This window comes from Leptodactylus fuscus, chromosome 5, assembly GCF_031893055.1.
Source record: "Leptodactylus fuscus isolate aLepFus1 chromosome 5, aLepFus1.hap2, whole genome shotgun sequence".
Taxonomy (NCBI): Eukaryota; Metazoa; Chordata; class Amphibia; order Anura; family Leptodactylidae; genus Leptodactylus; species Leptodactylus fuscus.
Genome location: NC_134269.1, coordinates 117,274,722 through 117,302,051, shown reverse-complemented (window position 1 = coordinate 117,302,051; position 27,330 = coordinate 117,274,722). Strand labels below are relative to the sequence as shown.

Here is a 27,330-nt window from a genome sequence, read left to right as displayed (position 1 = left end):
ACATTTCACATATATAAAAAAATAAAAAAGCATGTAAGATCCAGAACCAATCAACATGTTGCTGCACAAACCTTCCAAAAACTGGTAAATGGTTTATGTAACATGTATCCATAAATACTTACTATTCCAAACGCTGTGACAATGTTTTTCAGGCCATACTTTGAAAGTCCACGAAGAAGCTGACCCTCTACACACCGTTTCACAGGAAGTTTTCGCAGTGCAGAATCTGGGTCCTTTGTTTTTGCCCATTCTTCTCTGCACTCAACCAGATATCCCTTCTCAGCTATTAATATGCAGTTCAGAAAAAACAGAGTGTTGATCTTTACAAAACCCTTAAATAGCAAATGTCCTTAGCAGGAAATCATGCAGATCTTCAAATACATACACCTTAGAAATGATCATTTTATCATTGCTCAAAGACACAAAACAAAACTTCACAAATACTGTTGACTACAAATCCTCTGCTGTAGTGTGTATAGCTCCTATACAGACCTAGATATCTCCAGGGTAATAAATTATACATTTTGAACAGCTTGCAACTTTCTACTAATCGGCTTACATTGTGACAAAATTTTGGTACAGTCCCGCCCCTTTCTAAAAAAAAAATCATGCCTCTATTTCTAGCCAAGCACATTTTTGAGTTAGATTGAAGAAAAAACAAAACAAAAACCCAACCCCTCCCCCCCAACACTAATGAAGATTTCAAAACAGTAAGAATCTATGAAGCCATCTGCACGCAAATATAAAAAACGAGGACAGGTTATATTTTTGTCCATTTTCACAGACCCCTCAAATCTACAAGGGATCAGTGAAAATGGATGCTAATGGGTTGGTTCACGCTAGCGTTCAGGACTCTGTCCCCCAGGCACAGAGAAGTCCTGTAACCGCTTTTTAAGCAGAATGCAGTCTCTTAACTAACCCATCAAGCTGACTTCCCCAGGGCTCCTTCTCCAGCCCTTGACTACAAACTTTTATGGACTATTCACATGACCAGAGTTCTGATTGTCAGCCATATTTCCCGAAGTGTCCACAGCCATGTGAATGGACTTTACTGCATTATAGTGAGCTATGTTACAGTAAGCTATGGGATGGCCAGATGCCTGCAGTACTATAAAGATGTCAGTTCAGTACATCGACTACTGACATGTGAATGGAGCTAATCTGAGAAACACACATCAATGTTATGTGAATAGCTCCTTAAAACGTATTTATGACCAGATCAATGTTAAACTTTGATCTTGTCATAAATGAGCTGTGTAAGTCTCTGCAAAGTGAATTCCATTCACACATTGTGGAAAAATATGCGCAGCGAACACACTAAGATTTCCAAAACCATTACTACGGTAGTGGTTTCCCTATAAATATAATGGAAAAAGAAAGTCTTCAGATGAAACCTCTGCTGACTTTCTGTGAAAAGCACTGCAGGAAAAAACTGTTGCGTTGCTGCCGCGGTTTATCCCGTAGCACTTATCTGATGCAGCCCGCTACATTGGGGCTTTAGCCTAAAAGAACTTTCAGAAGAGGTAAGAGAAGGATTTGAGAATGAGCTGTCCAGCAGTCAGCCTTCTGCATTCTACAGCTTGCAATGTTGTGCTTATACACGCAAGCTGGAGAAGCCAAACTAGGCAAAATTTATCAACAAACCCAATTACAAAAACACCCACAATTCACTAAAACATACCGCACATCATTTACATTCATGCCTTTACATTCAGTGAAAAACATAACATGATTTATTTTGAAATATGTATATTTATTTTGCACTGAACATAGTTTGTAATGGAACTTTGAGAACAAACTGTGCTTAGTCATCCAGGAACATTGCTTATATGGGTTAATTGGTTCCTGCTGCCAGAACTCACCATTTTAAGGCAGCCTTACAGATCAGTTAGGGTTAGCTAAAGCAAAAGGTGCATTTCCCTTATTAATTGGTGCCTCTGTTGCCAAGAAATCGTCTTTTTGTGTCAATATGCAAATTAACTCTTTGAAGCAAGGGGGTTTTGAGCTATTTGGAACATTGGTCCAGTACTATAAAATGTACAGAGCTGGAGGTAGATGGCTTGGTACAGTAATGCTAGTAGCTGGTACAGTTCAGCTACCATTCACTTCAGTGGAAATAAAGCTGCAGCAGTATTGCACCATCACCATACAAGGAATGAAACCATGTGTTCTTTCTAGCTTCATACCTGTGCTAAAGATTGAAAGAAAAAAAAAGAAAGAGGATACCAGACTAAGAATTTTCTATCATATATTTTCCATACCTCCAGGCCTGGGTTTTAGGATCAGATCTATCATTTCATTCCAGTTATTCTGAAGAATGGCTCTAAAAGAAAAATTATAAATTCAGCAGTGCCATTTCTAAAGCAAAAAAATAGAGTTTTGTACTCACCGTAAAATCCTCTCTCGTTGTATTCACTGAGGGACACAGCACCTTGGGTATAGATCTGGCCACTAGGAGGATGACACTAGGAATAGCAAAAGATGTCTGTTCCGCCTCTGGGCTATACTCGCTTCAAAGACACTATGCTAACCAGTTTCACAGCATTAGAAAAGAGACACACAAGAAAAAAAAACACCCCCCCCCCCCCACCACAACCAACGCCACTGCATGCCCTCAACTAAAAAAAAAAAAAAAAAAAAAAAAAAAAAGAGAAAAAAAGGATGCAAGACAAAAAGTCAGCTCATGTCTGCCTCCTACGGACACTAGGCTAAAACTGGTTATCATAGTGTATGTGAGGAGGGTAAAGCCAAGAGGAAGAGCCAAGACCTTTTGCTATTCCTAGTGTCAGCCTCTTAGTGGCCAGGTCTATATCTATGCTGCTGTGTCCCCCAATAAAATAAGCGAGAAATCATAAGGAGCAATTTCTACAACTTACCTTCCCACCTGGTATGTAGGAACAGCAGTCGTTCCAAATCGTTGCATGCCATAATAATTTATAAATCCAATATCCCTGAGAGAGTTCATGGCTTGATCTACTTGTTCATCTGTTCCAGTAATATTTCTGTGAAAAAGTTAATAAATTATACTTGTGTCTTAATATTTTCCTTTTACGCTTTTTGCCAAGTTACATTTTTTTTTTTTAAAAAAAGGAGAAAAGTAGAACTCTCACAAATAATATAAAATGTTATAGGACATTGATGGATCCATCACATGGATGGACAAGAGAAACACCCAATGCACTCTATTGACTAAACTGGTCCGTTGGTTTTCCATTAAGTATTTTGCGGAACCAAACAGTACAAAAAAAAATTAATTTTTTTTTATATATATAATTTTTTATTTTCTTTATTTTTTTTGTACTGTTTGGTTATATATATATATATATATATATATATATATATATATATATATATATATATATATATATATATATATATATATATATATATATATATAATCTGCCATGACATGCACATAGCTTTATTTTTAGCCAAGTTGTTACGTTTACGCTAGTACCACGTATATGTTTTTGTTATTAATATAAAATAAACTATTTAAGAAACAGTGCAGATTTTTAATGTTTACCTCTGGGAGGCATCAGAATTTTAAAATTTTTTTTGGTTGTCCATTTTTTTTTCTGAACAACCCCTATGATATCGGGCTGATGGGGGTCCAAAATCCAGTACAATTCCAATTAGCTGCCAGACCAAAGTGTACATAGCAGACAGCTCTGTAGACTGTTCACTGGTCCTATCTGCTCCCCTTCAATAGCATGTCACAGCCACCACAGTGTCTAATGCATTCTGCTTCTGGCATTGTAAACTGTGCAGGAGGCCATCAATATCTACTCTTGAACAGCCGGTTTAACCCCTTAACGACCGGCCCATAGGGAATCTACGTCGGCACTTGCAGGTCCTTCCTGACTGCCCTATAGGAAAACTACGTCGGGCAGTCAGGGAAGGATTCCCTGTAAGTGCCGACATAATTGGATGGGATTTTAGCTGTATCTAACAGCTAAGACCCCATTCCATAACCCCCCATCGGAGGGGTCTCCGATCGGGGGGTTTTAACCCCTTCAGTTCCGTGATCAAACATGATCACGGAACTGAAGCGGTTCCGTGACGGTGCCGGCTGAATCGGCACCCCCCGCGGCGAGATCGAGGGGTGCCGATGTCTCTAACATGGAGCCTGGGGTCTGGCCAGTGACCCCAAGCTCCAAGAGACCCCCAATACCTGGTTGATCCTGCCGCTTTAAGAGGAAGTCAGACGCAGGCAGTCCCTGCGTCTGACTTCCTCCAGACGCTGCAAGACACTGACAGCTGTGTCCTGCAGCGTCTAATAGAGAATTAGTGATGCTTTTATCAAAGCATCACTAATCCAAGTGTCCTAAAGGGACACATAAAAAAGTAAAAAAACAAAAAGTGAAAAATAAAGTGTCTGATAAAAATGAATAAAGTTATAAAGCCCCAAAATTCCCTTTTTTCTATAGAAAATGAATTATATTAAAAAAAACCTAAAAGTTAATAAAAACAATACATATTTGGTATCGTCGCGTCTGTAACAATCTGAACAATAAAACTACAACAATATTTAATGTATACGGTGATCGTCGGAAAAAAAAAAAACGGAAAAAACCCACCGGAAGTAGTGATTTTTCGACATCTCACCTTACAAAATATGCTATAAAAAGTGATCAAAAAGTCATAATCACCGCACAACAGTACCAATAAAAAGCGCACATTGTCCCGCAAAAAAATAAGCCCTCAACCAACACTGTCAACCAAAAAATAAAAATGTTACGTCTCTCAGAAGATGGCGATACAAAAAACATTGATTTATGTCCCTAAATGTGTTTTTATTCTACAGAATTAGTATTGCATTAAAAAATAACATAAATGAGGTATCGCTGTAACCGTACCGACCCGCAGAATAAAGGTCACATGATACTTATACTGTACGCTGCATGGCGAAAAATTTAAAAGGTAGAATGCAATGCCAGAATTGATTTTTCTTTAGAAAATCCAGCAAAAAAGAGTTAATAAAATGTATTCAATAAGTTGTAGGCACCCAAAAATGGTGTCATTACAAAATGCATCTCATCCCGCAAACAACAAGCCCTTATATGGCCACGTCACCAGAAAAATAAAGAAAATATATCATCTAGTAATGTGAAGACAAACAACCCCAAAATCGCCAAATCATTAGAACACAACTGGCTGCGGCAGGAAGGGAATATATAAGCTGTGCGAGCGAATATCAGGGGACACCCCAGATTTAGAGCTTATGAGCGAAAAGACACCAGAAGTGACCCCCAAAGTGACCCCCAGAGTGACTCCCCCAATCATAGGAGCTACTGGGACATAGTAGGGAATTTGGTGTTCCCAATGTCCTCCGCACAGCTTATATATTCCCTCTTCGCCATCCGCTGTGCAGTCACGTCTGGGATACTAATACTCACTACACCCCCTGAGAAATTCTTTGAGGGGTGCAGTTTTCAAAATGGAGTCACTCCTTTGGGGAATCCAATTTTCTGGTACCTTACAGGCTCTACAAACATGACATGGCATCCAGATACCAAACATCTGAATCTGTACTCCAAAAGCCGCATAGCGCTCCTTCCCTTCTGCGCCCTGCTGTGTACCCCAACTGCAGATTATGCCACATGTATGACACTGGTGTACCCGGGATAACATACGTAATGTCATATGTGGGTATGAACTGATATTAGGGCACAGCCGTACACAGAAGGGAAGAACGGTTATTGGGTTTTTGGAGCACAGACGGTTTGGTTTTTGGATGCCATGACACTTTTGCAGAGCTGAAGCGCCAGTAAAGTGGAATCCCCTGATATGTGACCTTATTTTGGAAACTACACCCCTGAAGGATTCATCCAGGGGTACAGAGAGCATTTTAACCCCCAAATGTTGCTATAACTTATTATCCATAAATGAATACGCAGATGATTGTGAAAGGTGAAAATGACCATTTTTCCAGGAATACGTCATTTCAGTGCCTAATATGTTGTGCCCACCTTGTATCAGAGATGAACGCTCTGAAAGCTGTTGTGCCCGGGATACCCGCTTACCAGTGTTTGGAGTGTCTCTGCTGACATAAGTCGGGCACAACATATCAGATACTGAAATGGCGAATCTCTGGAAAACTTCATTTTTAACTTCTCATTATCAGCCGCAATTTCATTTCTGGAAACCAAATAAATGCAACACTCAAGGGTTAAAAATGCTCGCTACACCACTTGATAAATCCCATCTGTGGGCTAGTGTCCAAAATGGGGTGACATGTCTGCGGATTACACTTTATTGGCAATTCAGGGGCTTTGCAAAAGTGACGTCCAAAAACCAAACTGTGCTCCAAAAACCAAAATAGCGCTCCTTCCCTTCTGTGCCCGGCTGTACCCAAACAGCCGATTCTACCCACACATGGCATTAAGTCCATTATCCAGGGTACACCAGTGTCATACATGTGGGCATACACCGCCATTTGGGTACACAGCAGGGCGCAGATGTGAAGGAGCGCTATGTGCTTTTGGAGTGCAGATTTAGATTGTTGGTGTTTGGACACCATGTCATATTTGCTGAGACCCTAAAATTTCCCCTACAAAATGGGGTCACTTCTTGGCGAATTCCAGTTTACTGTCACCTCCAGGGCTCTGCAAAAACAACATGGCGCCCCAAAAGTCCCTCTAACTCTGTACCCCAATAGCTAAAAAGCGCAGTGCTCCTTCCCTTCTGAGCCCTGCTGTGTTCCCAAGCAGCAGTTTACACCCACATATATAATTTTTTGCCCCTCGGGATGGCCCCTTAATAGTTTTAGGAGTGCAGGTCTCTGACAACACAAAGTGGGTGCAACGTATTGGGCACCGAGATGGCAGATTTCTTTAAAAATTTCAATTTTCATTCTGTACATTAATTTTTGGGAAGCATTTTTAGGCTCAAAATGATAATACCCCTTGATACATTCCTTGATAGGTGTAGTTTTTAAAATGGGGTCACATCTGAGGACTTTTCATTGTATTGGTACTTTAGGGGCTCTGCAGATACAACATGGCACCTGAAAACTATTCCAGCAACATCTGCCCTCCAAAAGCCAAATAGCGCTCTTCTCATTCTAAGCCCCACCATGTTCCCATACAGCAGATTATGGCCACATATGGGGTATTGCCGTGTTCAGGAGAAATTGTGTAACAAACTGTGGGGGGCTTTTTCTCTTTTAACCCCTTGTGAAAATGAAAACTTTGGGGATAAAGGGACATTTTAGTAATTTTTAACCTACACATCCTAAGGATAGTAAAATCTGTGAAACAGCTATAGGGTCAAAATGCTCACTATACCCCTCAATGAATACCTTAAGGGGTCTAGTTTATAAAATGGGGTCATTTATGGGGGTTTTCAATTGTTTTGGTAACTCAAATCTTGTTTGAATGTGCAATGGGCCTGAAATATCTGCAAGCAAAATTTGTGTCTTGAAATCCAGTTGGTGCTCCCTTCTTTTTGGGCCCTGCCGTGCGTCCGTACATAGAATTAAGGCCACAAAGTGTACATTTTTGAACACGGGAGAAATGGGGCCATCTATTTTGGGGTGTTTTTCTTCATTTTCATGCCTTGTGTGCAAAAAAACTGCCTTTAAAATGACTCTTTTGTGTAAAAAATATGAGAATTTTTTGTTTGACGCAAATTCTTTTAAAACCTATGGGGTCAAAATACTCACTATACCCCTCAATGAATACCTCAAGGGGTCTAGTTTATAAAATGGTGTCATTTATGGGGGTTTTCAGTTATTTTGGTAACTCAAATCTTGTTTAAATGAGCAATGGGCCTGAAACATTTAGAAGCAAAAATTGTGTCTTGAAATCCAGTTGGTGCTCCCTTCTTTTTGGGCCCTACCGTGCGTCCATACATAGGATTAAGGCCACAAAGTGTACATTTTTGAACACAGGAGAAATGGGGTCATCTATTTTGGGGTGTTTTTCTTCATTTTCATGTGTTATGTGCAAAAAAACTGCCTATAAAATGACACTTGTGTAAAAAATATGATTTTTTTTTGTTTGACGCAAATTTTCTCAAAACTTATGGGGTCAAAGTACTCTCTATACCCCTCAATGAATACCCTAAGGGGTCTAGTTTATAAAATGGGGTCATTTATGGGGGGTTTTCAATTGCTTTGGTAACTCAAATCTCGTTTGAATGTGCAATGGGCCTAAAATATCTGCAAGCAAAATTTGTGTTTTGAAATCCAATTGGCCCTCCTTACCTCTTAGGCCCTACTATATGTGTGTACATAGGACTAAGGCCACAAAATGAACATATTTTAACACGGGAGAAGTGGGGTGATATATTTTGGGGTGTGTTTCTTCTTTTTGATGTGTTGTGTGCAAAAAAACTGGGTTTAAAATGACATATATTTGAAGAAAATGAAAATGTCATTTTTTTCATCATTTGTAATAATTCTTGCAAAACAATATTTATTTGATCAAAATACTCACTATACCCCTCAACGAATACCTGAAGGGGTCTAGTTTTCCAAATTGGGTCATTTAATGGGAGGTTCTGTCATTATTCCACCAATTCCTGTCTGCAAACAGAGCTTGGTACAGGAAAAAATGACAAACTCAAAATTTCCAAAATTTGCTTATAAACTTGATAAACTTGTAAATTGTCTAAGTTACTCAAATATGCTAAAATTATTTCAAATATGCTTGAAACACAAAAGGAACATTTGGAAGTATATAACTACTAACTTTTTTGCCCTGTATTATTGTGTATATGTGAGATATCACAGCTAAAAATGGAAAACATTGAAAAATTTTCAAAATTTTCAGCATTTGTGAGTTTTTAAATAAATTTACGCAAGTTATATCAGTCTAATTTTACCTTCTCAGTAAAGTACAACATGTCACGAAAAAACAATATCAGAATCGCTTGGATGTGCTATACTGTTACAGAATTATTCACTGATAAAGTGACACAGGGCAAATTTCCAAAATTTGGCTTGGTCATTAAGGTCCAAAATAGGCTGGTCACTAAGGGGTTAAGAGAAACCAAAAAATGAAGTATGCGTACTTAAGGAAAGACCAAACACTTCAACTCAACAGCCCAAAGACAGTTGAAAAAAACCCATGACAAATAAGACATCTAACCTTAAAACAACTGTGAAATGATTTCCTTGAAGTTCACCCAATTTCAGTGGATTCTTCTGGTATGTAAAATTTCCCAATCTGAAGTTCATTAAACATTTGTTTAAGTGAGCCAGTCTTTGTGCCGTTATTCTGTAAAACAAGTATATTATTGCTTATGCAATTCAATATAATAAAATAGATCCACTAGGAAAAATGCATACTTAAGCCATTATATTCAGGATACAAAATATATTTTATATGATGCAATATACATCTTTAAAGTGTTGACTGATCTCCCAGCAGATTAATATAGTATCTTTTAATATCAAATTGCAATGCTATGCCTTCCACTTTGTGCTCTACAACAGCAATTTCTTTTATATAGATCTCAATTCTGCCTTTATTAAAAAGTGTTTGTTTTTTTTTTGTAACACTTTTTCCCCCATTATTAGCCATTTTGTGTTCCTTTAAGTCATAACTTAAAGGGATTGGCCACTTTCACACCAATATTGACAAACAAATGTACAATAAAAAGATACAATTTTCCAATATACTTTCTGTATCAATTCCTCACGGTTTTCTAGATCTCTGCTTGCTGTCATAAATTCTGTTACTTCTAGAGGATAAAAGTCTGACCATGGTCACGTGATTTATGGCAAAGTTTTGGTTCACCTTGATATTTTGCATAAATACAACAATATGGGATTCTTGTTTGTATAGAAACACATATGTACAGGCACCTAGTGAGCCACTGCAGTCCTGCGGGACCTTTATGTTTTCCCAGAAGGGCGTTTCTGACAGTGTCAGGAAAGCCCCTCCTTACAGTACTGTCCGTAGCTCTGTGTTGTGAGGGGGCGTTCCTTACCGCCCAGCCATGACACTAAGCGGTAAGGAACGCCCCCTCACAGTACAGAGCTACGGACACTGTCAGAAATGCCCTTCTGGGAAAGATAAAGGTCCCGCGGGACTGCAGTGGTTCACTAGCTGTCTATATGTATGTGTTTCTATACAAACAAGAATCCCAGTATGGTAACGGCACCGATAGCTCTTCAGCAGGGGCACACAACAGGAAAGCAGATAGTGCGCTGAATTCAGCACGCTGTAAGCTTTCTAGTGGTGTATTACACCGCATGTGCCAGAGGACCTGAAAGGTCCTCTTTAAAGAAGAACTCAGGTGATTCTGTTTTCCTTTCATCATGTACACACATATATACACACTACATACCATACATACTCGCTGAATTGAAGAAGAAAAAAAAAAAAAGATTATTTTAGGTGTTTCTTTCTATCTGAAAAATCATGGGATCATTCTCCTCATTTGGATCATGTGATGTCTAGATAGCTGAGAAAAGTACTTACTTGAGAACTGCAATTGCTTGAACAGTAATAGCCCTTTTGTCCTTGGTCCCCATGTAAGAAAATATGTTGGGTTTAACCCTGTTTCAACAATGAAATAATATGACAAGATGTAAGTGTTCAATTTTATATCGCAATAAGTATTAACAAAAATTTAACATTTTAATCAAACTATTGTCTGCAGTGTTGAGTAGTTTTATTCCAGGAAGTGACAGATGCCATGTTCTCAGTTTTATTAAACCCCAGTGCGATAGTTCAGTCACTTGTATTAGGATGCAGCTTTGGCCATTTAGTTGTTAGAGTGTTCCACCACCAAATACGCTTCTAAACCACCTATATACCTTATGACATAGTGAGCATACCTTTTTGCTTCAAACTACAGTCATCTGAGAAAATAAATTATTCTTTATGCAAAAGGATCATGTGGTGCACCCAGGGTCTACCAAAGCACCCTTATCACCAGTGTTAACCAAACATCTCTGTCCAGCGCCCCTTACTAAACAAAAAGATTGACAACTAGAGACTACAAAAAGGTACTCAGCTGCATATAGAAGAAAAGATGAACTTGTCGACAGCAAGACTTTAACACAAGAAAGGTATGTGCAGTGTGTCAGTAAAGGCTACTATACTGTAATAGCAAATAAATGCTTAAAATTATGTAGATAATGCTAAATTCACACTAGCGTTCGATTTTGGAAACCCTGTCCGCAGTTAAATGTAGACTAATGGAGTCTGCTGGCTTCCGCAGTTTTAAAGAGGACCTTTCATGTCCTCAGGCACGTGGTTTCATATACTGCTAGAAAGTTGACAGTGAGCTGAATTCAGCACACTGTCGGCTTTCCCCATAATCTGCCCTGGGGCTATCGTTGCCGTTACCGATCTCAGCCCACTGTCAGAAGGGCGTTCCTGACAGTCTAGCTGGGCTGTGAGGAACGCTCCTCCTGACAGTACTGTCCATAGCTCTGTACTGTCAGAGGGGGCATTCCTTACTGCTCACCAATGACGCTAAGATGTGAAGAACACCCCCCTTCCCCCCAGTACAGGGCTATAGACGAGTACAGACGGGGGCATTCCTCACAGCTTAACGTCATTGCTGGGCAGTAAGGAACACTGCCTCCGACAGTACAGACTGTCAGGAACACCCTTCTGACAGTGGGCTGAGATCGGTAACGGCACCGATATCTCCAGCCCTGGTGCACATAATGGGAAAGCTGACAGTGCACTATATTCAGTGCATGGTCGGCTTTCTAGCATTGTGTAAAGCTGCATGTGCCTGAGGACATGAAAAGTCCTCCTTAAGTGGAATCTAGGGCAGATTCTGCTAGTGTGAACCTAGCATCAGTCTCAGTGACTGGCATTGAAATGTTTTGGAAAATGACTTCTATGAATCCAAATAATAATACCTACCTTAAAAATTTGGAAAGCACATTAATGGCATCCATTGTATCCTTGTTTTCCTTGTACAGCACAAAATGGCAATAACTTCCTCTGGATTTTGGCCAAGAATGTTTACGTGGATCTTAAAACAGGAAAAAAAAATAAAAAATTTTAAAAGTGAAAAAAAAATCTGCAGAAATGTAAATTGGCCTTAGTGAATACCCAGTACAGAGAAAAGTAGACTAAAAAAGTCAAATAAAAACCAAAAATAGCTCTAAATACACAAAACAATATACAGAACTTGCACAATTTGTTAACAAAGAAAAGGCATTGATTTTGTATCACCAGTTAAAAGTGTGTGTTGGCATTTCCATTTTGTTTCAGGAGCATGAAATGCCAGCTTTGCTTACCTGAAGGAGTTCTGACCTCTGTCCAAGTGTATAGCATTAAGAGCACAAGAAAGTCATGTTTAAATTCTACTTCTTTAAATGTTTATTGGGGGTGGTCATGCAAAGATAACTATGGCTGCATGGTCATTCCACTTTTTAGGGTACAATGGCATCCAGCAAATGCGTGGCAGGTCGTAATGGTCTTATAAGCAGGAACAGGCCGTGAGAAAATGAACCCCTTTCAATAGTATCAGGAATTATATTCTGAAGACATCCTGTGGCTTAATATGTTTTATGACAACGCACAATCATCTTTATTTTATTGAAATGCATGTTTGCTGCATGAAGTTAGAAATTAAACAGAAACTATTTTCAGACTAGGATAACACACAAAGTCTATTACAACCACATTTAATATAATGTCACCACATTGCTTCAATTAATATAAAGGTGCATGCTGCCTTCATAGTAGGGAACCCTAAATGATGTGACAAGTGGGCTGGGAAGATGAATGCAAAAAGTGCATCTTGCACAGTGCATAAAAATTACCAAGCAACGTTTCAATCAGATATTTGTTGTGGTGAGGGTGTCCATGCAATAATAAAAAAGTGCTATAAATATATATGTATATATATATATTTTAAATGGTCACAAAGTAATAAAAATATAGGCAAGAGATTGTACAATTAGAAAAACAAATTGTATTATTTCTGGATGAATAAAGGCAAAAAGTAGACAAGCCTTACAAAAGTCACTTTTTTCCTGTAAATTTAGAATACAATAGCAATTACAGAAGTCTGACCCTTTATTATGTGGCCTGCAATTACACTAAAATGAACTAGTTAGTAAAGAGGCTATCAACAAAAATCCCATAAAATAGAAGACATGCATACCACAAATGCAAGACTTCTACATTTTCCAAGGAATGACGAGAATTATATTTATCAATGAAAGACACTGATGGAGATTTAGAAAAATGCACCACTACTTGCTTGCATGCAATACACCTCATGCTTAAGGCATGCAGAGTCACATCATACATTCTTATGGTCTTGCTGATTGCAAGTTCAGGTACTAAGCAATAGCAGGACAATGTAAAAGCTGGACTACCAGATACTACCAGACAGGCTCATAAAAGGTCAAGGAAAAAGAACACTTGTAGATTACCAAATACATAAAACACATTCTTAGTAAAATTGCTCAGGCCTATGTAGTTTGACAAAAAAAAAAAAAAAAAAAAAAAGACATACAAAAATAGATTTAATTTCAATAAAAAAATTGCCATTTTAAGCTTGCAGCACTGGCTACGGAGATGGCTGATGCACATACCACAAAATGCCAGGTTAAATGTGCATTTACAACCCTGCAACCATTTTTTTTATTGCTCTAGAGAATCTAAAGAAAAAGCAGCATGTTTTCAAATGGTCTGGATTAAAAATATCCTAACTTTTAGTTTCTACAGTTTGTATGCACATCTATGCAACTCCATGGTTACTGACTACAACAAATGCTATTTAAAATATTTTGCAGTCATACCCCTCGTTCACATCTGCGTTTGGTAATCTGTGCAGGGAGTCCGCATGGGGACCCCCCGGAACAGAATACCAAATGCATTGGCAAGTGATGTTCAGTGAAAGCACACGGACCCCATAGACTATAATGGGGTCCGTGTGCTCACCGCGCGGTGTCCGCACGGAACATGCGGACAGAAAACTACTTTGTGATCTACTTTCATGTCCGCATGACTGTTGCGGGCAGCACGCGGAGAGTGCACACCGCTTGCATTCGGGGAAGGGGGGGGGGGGGTATATCCCATGTGGACTCCCCGAACGGATTACCAAACACAAATCTGTTTCCTATTTCTTGCTAACCCACCAATTATATGAAGATCTAAAGTAAGAAATAGGAGACAGATGCTTAGGATATCAGACTTTACGTTATATTAAAGGGATTCTACCACTGAACCAACATTTTTTCTAATTACCACGTCGGAATAGCCTAAAGAAAGGCCATTCGTCTCTTACCTTTAGACGGCACCGTACCTTAGAAATACCGGTTTTAACCGGTATGCAAATGAGTTCTCCGCAGCAATGAGGGCGGGCCCAGCGCTCAAACAGCGATGGGGGCGTCCCCACTCCTGCCCGAGAGCGCTTTCCAGCAACGCCTCCATCTTCAGCTGCAACCCTCTTCTGTCTTCCGTCTCGGTCCAACTTCCGACGCCTGCACAGTACGTACTGCGCATGCATGGGAAGTTGGACCGACAGAAGAAGACAGAAGAGGCGGGGTTGCAGCTGAAGATGGAGTCGTCGCTGGAGTGAGCTCTCGGGCAGCAGTGGGGACGCTCCCATCGCCGTTTGAGCACTGGGGCCCGCCCTCATTGCTGGGGAGAACTCATTTGCATACTGGTTAAAACCGGTATTTCTAAGAAACGGCGCAGCGGAGACCACATCTAAAGGTAAGAGACAAATAGCCTTTCTTAAGGCTATTCAGATGTGGTAATAAAAGAAATTTCTGCAATCTTAGTATCAATAGGCACAATTAGGTGGATTTACTAACCAATCTACATCAGATGTGGCACATTTTTAGCACACGGTCCTTTTTGTTGTGTCTCACTGTTCATTCTGCACCCAGCTCAGCACTTTTCCCAAAAGCAGGCAGAGATGCATTGGCATTGGCAACATTTACTGTAACTCACACCAGAAAACTTATTTGAGTTGTACCTAAAATCTATAAAGAGTCCTTGACTGGCGCAGGATTCATTTCGGGTGCATGGGACCTTTCACTCTGCGCCTAAATTATTAAGAGTCCAGAGTGTCTTAGTAAGTCAGAGGTATCTTATGCCAGTGGGGACACCGATTAAGACAGAGGTATGTGATGCCAAATCTAAATAAATTACCCCTAAAAATTCTTTACAATAAGAAAGATCAGGTCAAATCACCAAGGCCACGGAATATTGCATTCATTCTGTTTGGTAGGTCTCCATGCACCTCTCTCCATTCAACATGGGAACAGATAGAATCATAAGAAATAATAGTAACCTTTCCTAAGAACCTTGCTACATTGTCATATTTCAGTTTTTAAAATCCGCAAGCATAATTACTTCCTTAAAGGTTTCCCTTCAAGTTATATTTTTGTAAACGGGAAAAAAATACAAAAAAAAAAAAAAGCACAATATATGATGGTTATCTACTGAACTCATGAGCCAAAGTAATCTTGATTCACAAACTCGATACAGTGCAGGTTTGCTCTGAAGCAAAATGTTTTCACTTATGAATGGCAGGTTACAACTTTAACCAATTCACAGGCTCCGAGATGTGGTCCTCTAGGTACTGAAGGATGTCTTAGGGGAGTTTAAGTAGACTTGAGGCTGTTAAGTAATCAATTCATAATTGCTTATTGGCAAAAACACAAATTCCCAACCTCAGGGATAGCAGCTACCCCCGAGGACACCTGTTATAGGTGAAACATGTTGGAGGGTTCATTATTTTAATTAGCATCATTTACTGCTTTCAATGCATGTGGATGTACTGTAGATTTTTTTTTTTATATGTAATTGAGCTATATAACACAAGGCAGGATATTTATACATACAGGTAATTTACAGTTTGGTCTATGGTTACTATTGGCACAATAATTTATAGTCCACTAGTCTCTAGGCAGAAGGCAAGCTATATAGGAATTCTGTAAGCATATGGCGTATTACCATTGCCATAATTTAACCTTCTGCATCTTTATAGATGCCCTCTGCCTCCTTGCTTTAGTATAATTTATATGTGTTGTAGATGCATATTTACATGTGGGTATGGTTTAACACAGTAATTTGTTTCTGAGGGTACAATGCTAGGAATTTTAATAGACTCACTATTCGGATTTCAATAAAAGGTAAGTTTTATATATTGTGCCAGAACCAGGGGTAAAGTGGTAGAAGGAGTATACATTTCTCCCAGGTTCCTGCCATATACAATCTAGATGCAGATGAGAAAAGATGTGTTCCTTGCTGAAGGGTTTCACCAAAACCCTGGTAAAAGGCCTGGCTGCTGGAATAGGGAGAATTGGATGCGTGTCTACTCCATTCAGCTACTCCAGGTTTTGGGGTGTGTAGGGTTATTTCCTGGTATCCTGAAACATGTGTATAAAAGTGCAGACAGCACACAGGTATATGGCTCTCTCTGCTCCTGGGAAACTGCTGTATATTGTGTCTAGGGAGGTGTGCAGTAGGCCCAACTTCCTTTAGTTAGGCACCTGTTGTTATAGGTAGTAGACAGACAGCTATGATCTAATTTTACATTGTATTTGTTTTGTTTGCCTGGAAGAGCACTAATAAAACTGGTTGTGGCCAGTTGCACCACACTTGGCTGGACTGGACTTTCTTCGCTGTGCCAAAGTGCTTGTTTATCTGAGTTGACGATCTCTGAGCTAATCCAGTTACAATATCTATATACTCACAACGTGAATGGGAATTTGGGTTTATTTGTCAATAGTCAATTGTGAATTGATAACCTAACATCCATGGGTCTCCCTAAACTCTACTAAGACATACTACACTACCTAGAGGACCACCTCTAGGAGGCCGGAGAGCTAAACTCAGTCTCAAAAGACTAACACTGTTAAGGCTTGTACCCCGATAACCTTACTGAGCTGACTCACTCCCCTCTTTCTGTTTCCCTAACTAGCCCTCCCACTACACCCTCAGAAGCAATCTTTAAACTCCTAGTTCTCAATCACTGAATAACCTTCTCCTTTGACTATAATATTGTAATCATTTATGTAAAACATCATTACAGTCACACAGAGAAAACTTCAGGACAGGAATGCATTCTAGATGCTTTTTTAGCATTTGGTAAATTACCAGACTATGTATATATAAGTGCACATTATCTTATGCTCCACAGCAGCCCCCAAACAGTGTCATATGCTCCACAGCGGCCCCAGTTGTCACTGTATAGAGGTACTGGCCAACACCTCCTCTTTGCCATGGATGCCGACATACTGACCCTACAGCAGGAATGACAGCATGCGCCGAAGAGTGAAGAAGTGATGTCCTGTGCCCTGAAGGTCCGTAATGGAAGACAGGCGAGTATGATAGGTGTGAGTTTTGAGGGTTTAGAGTAGATTATGTTCTGTACCTGGAACTTATTTTTCGAAATGGTAGTAATTTAGAAGGTGTGGGTAATTTTTGGCTAAGATTTAGATTTTCAGCTAATCTTGGACAGCACCTTTAAGCTCTGTAATGTCAGAAGGGCAGTGTTGGGCAGGGGGCCGTGATTCAGAGCTCCAATCAGAGGCAGCCAGTGTAAGAGCTCAGAATCACATGCCTTGCCTGCTCCTGCCTGACACCAGCTCCTGAAGGTACAGAGCCTAAATATAGTTTATGAGGCATCAAAACTAAAAGCAGATTGCTCATGAATAGTAGGGGCTAGAAAAAAAATTGCAACTGTGTCAGAGTCTGTGGAGAAGCCCCTATTAACTGGTATAAAGAGCTACTAAACTTGTTGGATGAATTGAAAGGTCCTCTTTAAATGGTCCCCCACCGATTGCTAGTATTAGGGAATCACATGCATTTTTGCACCTCCAACAGTGTTAGGAGGGCAGCATGTACACTCAAACACAGCTCTACATAACTCCATTTCATTGCAAGTGTTCGGTTATAATTCTACTCTATTATAAAGGCTGGAAAGAGATGGACTTCAATTATCTTTTTTTTGCCCTATCATGTGGATAAACATTAGTGACGTAGAGGGAAAACCTGTAAACACATAATTACACTGTTATATCTTTAACATCATTTGCAGATAAAGCAGAAGGTGTATGCACATAAGCTGACAAGATATGTGCATTCATGTGGAGCTCGTCTGCATGACAAATATGTTTAAGTCTCTACAATCGAGCATTTGAACATTATTTGCAAATAATGGAATTATAAAGTTGTGCATTCGCTGCCTGATGAGGAAGTAAGAAATGACAGGCAAAACCGCTCATGGAGATACGATCTTACTTGATAAGGCTTTTTTGCCAGCTGCATGGTAGGCTATAATGTATTTCTTTCCATCTCGATCCTCAGTTTTGGTTTCCAGTCCTGGGAATAAGCCTTTTACAGCCTGATGAATGATTGTCCTCTTCTCTTTGCTATCATCAACAACCTAGAAATAAAACAGACAAATCCGTATAAACTGATTGAGGCACATTAAAGCCTATAAGTGCTTCAGCAACAGGGAAATACATAGACGTTGCATGCAAGAAAATAAATCTAAAACAATGAACCACCATTCTGGATGATCTGTTGTGTCTGTACCCCAAATACATGACTTTTTGCAACCCTTTTTTCCGTCTGAAAGCTCTAATTTACAGTTGTCCTGGAGAAAAGGGTGGAGATAGTTATACCTTCAATACATTGCTCCCCAATTCTCTTTTACTAACTCAAATCACCATACAGTACATTATAGAGAAGTGCTAAACATCACTGCTGTGAACAAAGCACTTGGAATATTATGTCTTCTACCTAAAAGTTAATGGGAGTCTATCACCGCCCCCAAGCATAATAAAATTCTCCATAGTGATAAAGGGAGATTTGCCCTTTTCCAAAACTACAGAAGTGTTATACATAACAGAGATAAGTTGTTTATCATTATAAACATGGTTTCCACAGCTGAATATTTTGGGGAGCGGCTTAATTTTTTTTTTTTTTAGAAGTTTAATAGGCTTGCTGAAGAAAGGCTTTAGAATACAATTTAAACTTACTCTTATCCACAAAGCTTTCTACAATGCTGCACCACTCTACATTTTCATCTTTGTCTACCTTCATAATTGTGCTTTCTGTTCAGCCAACAATCTAAGGCTAAGATTCTCCACAATTCAAACCTCGAATATATGTGTGCAAGACCTCTCCAAAGTTGCACTTATTCTCTGGTATGTAATACCCCAGCCAACAAAATTACTCACCAACCTCCACAGTTTTAAATGTGATGTAAAAACGCATCTTTTAGGCTGGCTTATTAGATTCCCTAATCTGAGTTTTCTATACTTACACTCGTTAAACTAATTCTATTAAGCCACCTTTTTATATCATTCCACAGTCCACTTTGCTCTCATCAAATAGTAAGCTTGCAAGTCAACACATTTTATACTTGTACATATAGGAACAGACTAGTGACACATTCTTGCATCTATATTTGTGATATCCAGATGGCTGGACCATTGAACAACCACTTACCTCATGTCCCTCTTATAAACTATCGCATTCAAATCCCTCGACACTACTGTTTGAATCAATTATTAATTTATTACACAGTAGCGAGTAAGGCCTCATGCACATGACTGGGCAGGCTGAGGCTCTTCCAAAGGGGAGTTTGAAGTTCTATTCCAACGATTATAGAGCAGGTCCTATGTTGCTCCGTTACATTGGATCAGAACCCCCATTAAAATACAGTACATTCCTCTATGACTTCAGTCCCCACACAGTGCGCACACTTAGTCGTGTGCATGTAGCCTACCTATGTCTGGAAAAACCCTCTGACTTGTAAAGAGATATGGAATATGGTCACTAACGTTTCAAAATTATAGTACACAACAGAAGCAAATTACCTCTATTGCTACATTAGATTCCTTATTTTTAAACAGCTGAAGATCTTCCAAATTTTTTTTTTCATCTTCGGATAACACTGAATAAATGTCTTCTGATGGATCCTATGAAGAGACAGAAGATCAATATACTAGGCCAGACTAAATAAATACCACACAACCATTAACATATTTAGATTTACCTCATCGTCTGCTGGAACTGATAAATCATTCAGGTAAATGATCTTTCCATCTTTACCTATTTCATGTACAACAAAATCAGAATATCTAAAATAGAAAATATGGATATTTGCATAAATAGGGAGAAACAACAAGTAGTTTTGAAGAGGTCATTCAACATAGAAAGAAAAAAAAAAAAAAAAAAAAAGATACACGATTAGCAGTGGTAGGATTACAATAGTGTATGATCTATAGGTAATAGACACTATTTGCACAAAAGCATGTAGACACTTACACATTACACATACAGAAGCTTGTATGACAGCCCATTCTAAATTCATAAGCATCAATTTGGAGTTGGTCCCTGCCCTGCGGCCAAAACACCTTTCACTCTTCTTGGAAGACTTTCTACAAGATTTTGGGTGCCTGGGAATTTTTTTCATTCATCCAAAAGAGCATTTGTTAGGTCACAAACTGATGATGGATAAGAAGGCCTGGCTCATAACCTCCGTTCTATATCATTTCAAAAGTGTTCAATGGGGTTGTGGTCAGTGCACAGTGAGGACCAGTTAAGTTCTTCCACACCAAACTCATCCTACCAGCCTTTATAGACCTTGCTTTGTGCATCGAGGCATAGTTATGATGAAAGTGTAAAGGGCCTTCTTCAAACAAAGTTGCAAGCATTAAAGGGATCATCAGTATGATCGCTCAGGGTCTGACACCCAGACCCCAAACAGATCAGATGCTTCAAGTAATAGTATTGGGGCATCAACCCCATCTACTCCATACAGTTGGTTCTGGAGAAATACAGTGTCACTCCTATTGGTTAAACAGAAACAATGCCACACATGCTAGAGAAGCTGATCTGTCCAGGGTCTGGTTATTGGGCCTCGACATAACTGCAAAATAAGTCATCTGTATAAAAGCTCAATTTGGATCCAGAAAATCCCTTTAAAGGGGTTCTCCAGGATAACTAATTTTTGGCAAGTAGGCCAAGGAAGGTGAAGAAAAAATATAAACAAACCCATACTACTCGCATGACCCCAGTGCTTAGCCTCCCACAGCTGTCCAGCCCTGCTGCTGCAGGGTCCTGTTTTGACAGATGTACCAGCTGCACGTGACTGATAAAGCCAATAATTGGCTTCAGGGGTCTAAAGGCCAGGACACAGGAGGTCACATGTGCTGTGTGTGAGTGATGATCTGGCTCCTTTGCTTAGCACACTGACTGGCCTCAGTGGTCATGTCGGCGGAGACTTCCGCCACAAAAAAAAATTATAAAAAAATCCAGGAGCAGCAAGACTGCACTACAGCGGGAGGCACTGGGGGACAGGAAAGTATGGGTTTTATTTATTTTCACCTTTCCCAGCCTCTGTGCCAAAAACAGATTATCACGGACAACCACTTTAAAGAGGACCTTTCATGAGTTGGGGCACAGGCGGTTTTATATACCGCTGGAAAGCCGACAGTGTGCTGAATTCAGCGCACTGTCGGCTTTCACGATCTGTGCCCTAGGTGGAGAGCTATCAGTGCTGGTACCGTAGCTCTTCACCGTCAGAAGGGTGTTCCTGACAGTCAACGTCCTTCTTCACAGCAGCGCCTATAGTGCTGTACTGTGAGAGCGGGGAGGAACGCCTCCCCCCTCCTAATAGTGCTCATCCATAGACGAGTACTGTGAGAAGAGGAAGCAGGCATTTCTTGTGTGTATGGGTGACCAAGAAGTAGAGACCAGCAGGGACCTAGAGCGGTATGGAAGCAAATGTATTCTGCACAATTAAAAGAGCACATAGACTTATTATGTATATTGGCTACTGAAAATGCTAAACTGCTAAAACAACATTTACTCTAGAAATATAGTGTATAAAACACAATACCTTTCCTTCAAGATTCCAGAGAATCCTTCATGAGAGCTCACAAATTTGGTAATGCCAACATCAATTTCAGTCAATCCATGTTTCATCATATCAGCAAAGCTTTCAGGATCACCATCATCAGGCTCCCCCTCCAAGAGTTCATCTTCTCCTTCACTTCCATCATCTTCTGTAGCTTTTTTGAGTGGAGGGTCAGCAATAGTTTCTTTTAATATGGCTTTTTTAGATTGAACAACAGTTTCCTGAAATGTGTTAACAGATTCATCCGTTATATCATTTTCCGAAAGTTTTTGCTTCTTGGCTTCATCTACAATGAGGTCTTCAGATGAAAGGTGGCGTTTCAGAGAAATAGTTGTCATCTCAACAGACTCCATAGTTTGGAAGGCACTTGAGAACTTTTTATATATATCTGGTGATGAGAAGATAAAAAAAGGTCTCTAACAAATAAACATTAAAATATTCTTATCGAAATTAAAGCAAGACTCTACTAATATAGGGCCTATCATTACGCCTGACATTTGTTATATATACCGTATTTTTCGGACTATAAGACGCACTTTTTTTCCCCAAAATTTGGGGGGAAAAGAAGGGTGCGTCTTATAGTCTGAATGTAGCGCCTGGCACCCGCCGTAATAGAGAGGCGAATGCCGGCAAGGGATAGACGCCGGCACAGGTGCCGGGGCCTGAGACATCGCTGCGTTCCTCTGCCCTGCATGAAGCCAGCAGCGGCAGGGGCGATGCTATTCCGCTCCTCCGTCCCCCCGCCGCTGGCTTCATGCAGGGCAGAGGAGCGCAGTGATGTCTCAGGCCCCGGCGTCTATCCCGTGCCGGCATCCGCCTCTCTAGTACAGCGGATGCCGGGTCAGTATCAGCGGCCCCTTCTCCCCCGGGGCCGGTCCCCACCGGCCCCGTACCTGTAAAGTTGCAGGCCGGCTCCTGCGCGGCGATATCGCAGGAGCCGACCTGTTCGGGTGACAGCCGGGAGCCTAATGAGGCTCCCAGGCCTGTCACTGCTATATTAGTATTGCGGCTGGTCTCTATGACCAGCCGTAATACTAATAGACAGAATGTCCCATAGACGGCAACACAGTTGTATTGCCGTCTATGGGACTTGCAATCAAGTGACCGCAGGTTCAAGCCCCCGGGGGGGAATAAAATAGTTAAAAAAAAAAAAAAAAAAAAAAAAGCTTTAAAAATATATAATAAAAATAAAATAATAAAATAAATAAAAGTTCTAAATCACCTCCTGTCCCTAGAATATATATATATATATAAAAGTAGAAAATCATATATCATAAACCACCGGGTTTTTTTTCAATACAAGGTGATCTAAGCAATAGATATTCCCCAAAATGGTATAACTAAAAAGTACTTCTGGCCCCGCAAAAAAATACACTCTATGCGTCCCCGTACAGCTGCAGGGTCACCTGTCAATGTGGCCTTGCAGCTGTTGCAAAACTACAACTCCCATATATTAAATATTTTACCATTTTTTGCTTCAAAATTTTTTTCCACTATTTTCCTCCTCTAAAACCTATCTAGTCTTATAGTCCAGTGCGTCTTATAGTCCGAAAAATACGGTAATTCGCGCATTTTTTTTTTCAATGTTCACCATACATGATAAATAATTCTATTTTTACGTGTTTATTTATTTTTGCATGCATTATATATTTTTTAAAATATAAAGGTGGGTTTTTTAACTTTATTATTTGTTTATTTTTGTGTGGTTTTGCTATGTGTTTGGGTGTTTTTTTGTTTTTTTTTTACTTTTTACATGTCCCAAGAGGAGATTTGAATCTTGGATTACAGATCCCTTGTGCAATGTCCTATCGCAGCGGGTTTGAGGGGCATTAGGGAGGGGAGTAATCTTGTTCCCGGACACCCTGGATGCTGTGGTTGCTGTATTGCTGTATAATACAGATGGAGGGGTTTATTTGGTGGCACTCTGTCCTGATATTTAGGACACATAATTAATGTGGCTTCTGTTCCCACTCCATTTTAATATTTGTAGTACTCTTGTAATATTTTCACCATAAATCAGAATACATAGTTCTAACAGTGCGTCTTATAGTCCGAAAAATACGGTATATATATAAAAAAAAAAAAAACTGGCGTCCCCAGTGCTCCTTGAAAACTCTCCAGTGACATCTCTGTCTTCTTCTCTGAACCACCTCTTCTCTCACGCTCCCAAAGCATCTTCTTCCAAAAGCGCCAACTGCGCATGTCCGTCGGCCATTTTCCTGTGGTTGAATGGGACAGGCCATAGGAAAATGGCCAACGGATATGCGCAGTTGGCGCTTTTGGATGAAGACGTGATGGGAGCGCGAGAGAAGAGGTGGTGAAGACAGAGACGTCGCTGACGCCCCCAGTGCTGCGAGTGGGGGACGCCCCCAGTGCTGCGAGAAAACTCATTTACATAAGGAAGAAAAAAGATATTTCTCACGAACAGTGACGTGGATCAGAATAATAAAGGTAAAAGAAAAGTAACCTTTCTTAAGGCACTTCCTACGTGTATTAAGTTTAAAAAGGGTATTCTAATGATAGAATTCCTCCAAAGGGGGTTGTCCAGGAAATACAGTTTTTCCACCAGGAGACAGGGGAAAGTGAAAAAACAAAAAAACACTTGTACTACACAGCCATAACCCAGGGTGTGTTCCGACAGAAGTCGTCACTGTACGAGACTACTGAGGCCAATCTTCAGCCTAAGGAAAGGAACCGGGATGATACTCGCATCACCTGTGATGTTTAGTTTCCTTTCCTTAGGCCACTGATTGGCCTCAGTGGTCACCTGTGGCAAGGACTTCCACTGGAACAAGCCCTCAGAAGCAGCTGGACTGCACCTTGGTGGAAAACACTGGAGCAAGGAGGCAGATGAGTATGGGTTTGTTGTTGTATCCTTAAATCCAAAGCAGGATGTGCCATTGAAGGGTTAAAATGCTTAACGCGTAACTAAACTTTTGGATAACTTTTGATTTTCTGGCAGCATTTTGGTCATTAATAAATTTTGAAATATACTTTATTGACAAATTTTGTCTCCTTTCTGTGATATCCTGCATCTTTTTATTCTCTTACTGTATTGAGATGTTGGCTGTTTAACACGTAGAGAAAATTAGGGTAGGGGAGGGTCACTTCAATCAGTTATATCTTGCACATTATAAAACATACAAGTTGCTTTTGATGTCATAAGAAAGAAAAGATTCTTTTGCAATAAATTATTTTTGGAGATATCAATGGTTGAAAACAGTCAAGATTAGGAAATTTATATGCAGCTGCATAATATACATGGTCAGAGGGAAGTGTCGAGTCTCTAAGGGACTGCTTTGATATAACTTTATGGGAAGTGTTTCAAGACTCATTTCCAGAGGACATTGAGGGACTCACACATTGCATAACGGACTACATTAATTTCTGTGTGGACAGCACGGTACCAACTAGGAAGGTGAGGTGTTTCTCCAATAACAAACCATGGATTAACTCTGAGATTAAAACTCTCCTCAAGCAAAAAAAGAGAATTTTTAGGTCTGGGGACAAAGATGGCCTGGGGGCAGTTCAGAAACAGCTGAGACAATTGATCAGGGAAGGGAAAGCCAACTACAGACGGAAGATGGAGCTACAGATGGGGGAGGGTAGAATCTCTGAGGTGTGGGACAGCCTTAAGGCAATTTCAGGACACAAGGAAAAGACAAGGCACCGAACAGTAGGGGACAGGAAGTGGCTTAACGAGCTTAATCTATTCTTCAATAGATTCGACTCCAAGCAAATGCTCCCTCCACCAGCATGTCAGCTAACCGCCCTCCCCTCACACACCAAGACCCAACCCCCACCGACCTGCGGTCAACTGCAATCTGACTATCTGATCCTGCAGGAGTCTCAGGTGTGTAAGGAAATGAAGAATATTAGAGCGAACAAAGCGGGGGGGACCTGATGGTATAAGCGCAAGAGTTCTTAAAATGTGCAGTGACCAGCTGTGTGGTATTATAACGCACATGTACAATATGAGCCTGAAGCTGGGGGTGGTACCTCAACTGTGGAAAACATCTTGCGTGGTACCAGTCCCAAAGAAACCCAACCCGATGGGCTACAATGACTACCGACCTGTAGCACTGACATCACACCTAATGAAGGTCCTAGAGAGACTGGTCCTGACACACCTACGCCCCCTAGTGAGCTCCGCTCTGGACCCCCTCCAGTTTGCCTACCGGCCAGGCATTGGGGTAGATGACGCCATCATCCACCTTCTTCACAGAGCTCTCTCTCACCTGGAGAAACCCGGGAACACTGTGAGAATAATGTTCTTTGATTTCTCCAGTGCGTTCAACACCATTCAGCCAGGGCTACTGAGGGAGAAGCTGAACCTTGGTGGTGTGGACCATCACCTGTCCAACTGGATCCTAGACTACCTGACAAACCGCCCTCAGTATGTGAGAGCCCAGGACTGTGTGTCTGACACTGTGATCTGTAGTACGGGGGCACCTCAAGGTACAGTTCTTGCCTCATTCCTCTTCACACTGTACACTGCTGACTTCAGGCACAACTCATCCAGCTGTTACTTACAGAAGTACTCCGATGACTCTGCTATAGTCGGCCTTATCACTGATGGCGATGATAGGGAATACAGAGACTTAAACCGGGATTTTGTTGAATGGTGCCAGCAGAACCAGCTCAGGATTAATGCTGGGAAGACCAAGGAGATGGTGGTGGACTTTAGTAAACGGAGAGGTGCTCCGACCCCGGTGGAGATCCAAGGAACATGTATTGAGATAGTCAGGACCTATAAGTACCTGGGCGTGCTCCTCAATAATAAACTAGACTGGGCTGATCACCTGGAGGCGCTGCACAGAAAGGGCCACAGCAGACTCTACCTGCTCAGGAGGCTGAGGGCCTTCGGAGTCCAGGGGACACTTCTTAGGGCCTTCTTCAACTCTGTGGTTGCCTCAGCCATCTTTTTCGGTGTGGTCTGCTGGGGAAGCAGTATATCAACCAGGGACAGAAATAGACTTGACAGGCTGATCAGGAGGGCCAGCTCTGTCCTGGGGAGCCCCTTGGACCCAGTACAGGTGGTGGGTGACAGAAGGATACTGTCTGTGGTGACCTCCATGCGGGGGAACAAATCCCACCCCATGTATGGGACCCTGATGGGACTTGGCAGCACTGTAAGCGACCGTCTGCTTCACCCCAAGTGTGAGAAGGAGCGCTATCGCAGGTCCTTCCTTCCAACCGCGACCAGGCTGTATAATCTACATCAGACCAAACGAAGAGCTCTCCGCACAGAGAACTAATGATTATGAGGATGACCATGAGGTCTTCCTCTTTCTCTTCTGTTTTTCCTTAGCTGCCATGGACTCCTAGTATATCTTCTCTTCTCAGCTTATCTGTGTCTACGTCTGTAACATATTACTCTGTATTATCCTGTATCTGTATTACTATGCTGCTGTAACACGCTGAAATTTCCCCAAGGTGGGACTATTAAAGGATTATCTTATCTTATCTCTTATATCAATATCCCAGGGGTGAACCATGGCTTTCTGC

At 40.7% G+C, this 27,330-nt stretch overlaps 2 protein-coding genes across 3 annotated transcripts in view; one reads left to right on the top strand and one right to left on the bottom strand.

Annotated features, from left to right (window-relative positions):
• Positions 1–27,330, top strand: part of ATXN7L1 (ataxin 7 like 1) — a 488,131-nt gene that overhangs the window by 145,634 nt on the left and 315,167 nt on the right. The window lies entirely within an intron of this gene.
• The window catches only part of PUS7 (pseudouridine synthase 7), a 41,140-nt gene that overhangs the window by 10,219 nt on the left and 3,591 nt on the right, over positions 1–27,330 (bottom strand). Inside the window, exons 2-12 of one of the 2 annotated variants that reach the window (XM_075274112.1) lie at positions 21,805–22,210; positions 19,957–20,041; positions 19,778–19,879; positions 18,192–18,336; positions 12,218–12,235; positions 11,838–11,949; positions 10,434–10,511; positions 9,096–9,224; positions 2,877–3,002; positions 2,262–2,323; positions 123–283 (exon numbers count right to left, since the gene is read on the bottom strand). In XM_075274112.1, the coding sequence (XP_075130213.1) occupies positions 123–283; positions 2,262–2,323; positions 2,877–3,002; positions 9,096–9,224; positions 10,434–10,511; positions 11,838–11,949; positions 12,218–12,235; positions 18,192–18,336; positions 19,778–19,879; positions 19,957–20,041; positions 21,805–22,210 (1,424 nt within the window). The remainder of the gene's footprint in view (positions 1–122; positions 284–2,261; positions 2,324–2,876; positions 3,003–9,095; positions 9,225–10,433; positions 10,512–11,837; positions 11,950–12,217; positions 12,236–18,191; positions 18,337–19,777; positions 19,880–19,956; positions 20,042–21,804; positions 22,211–27,330) is intronic. The other variant, XM_075274113.1, reaches the window with a different exon arrangement.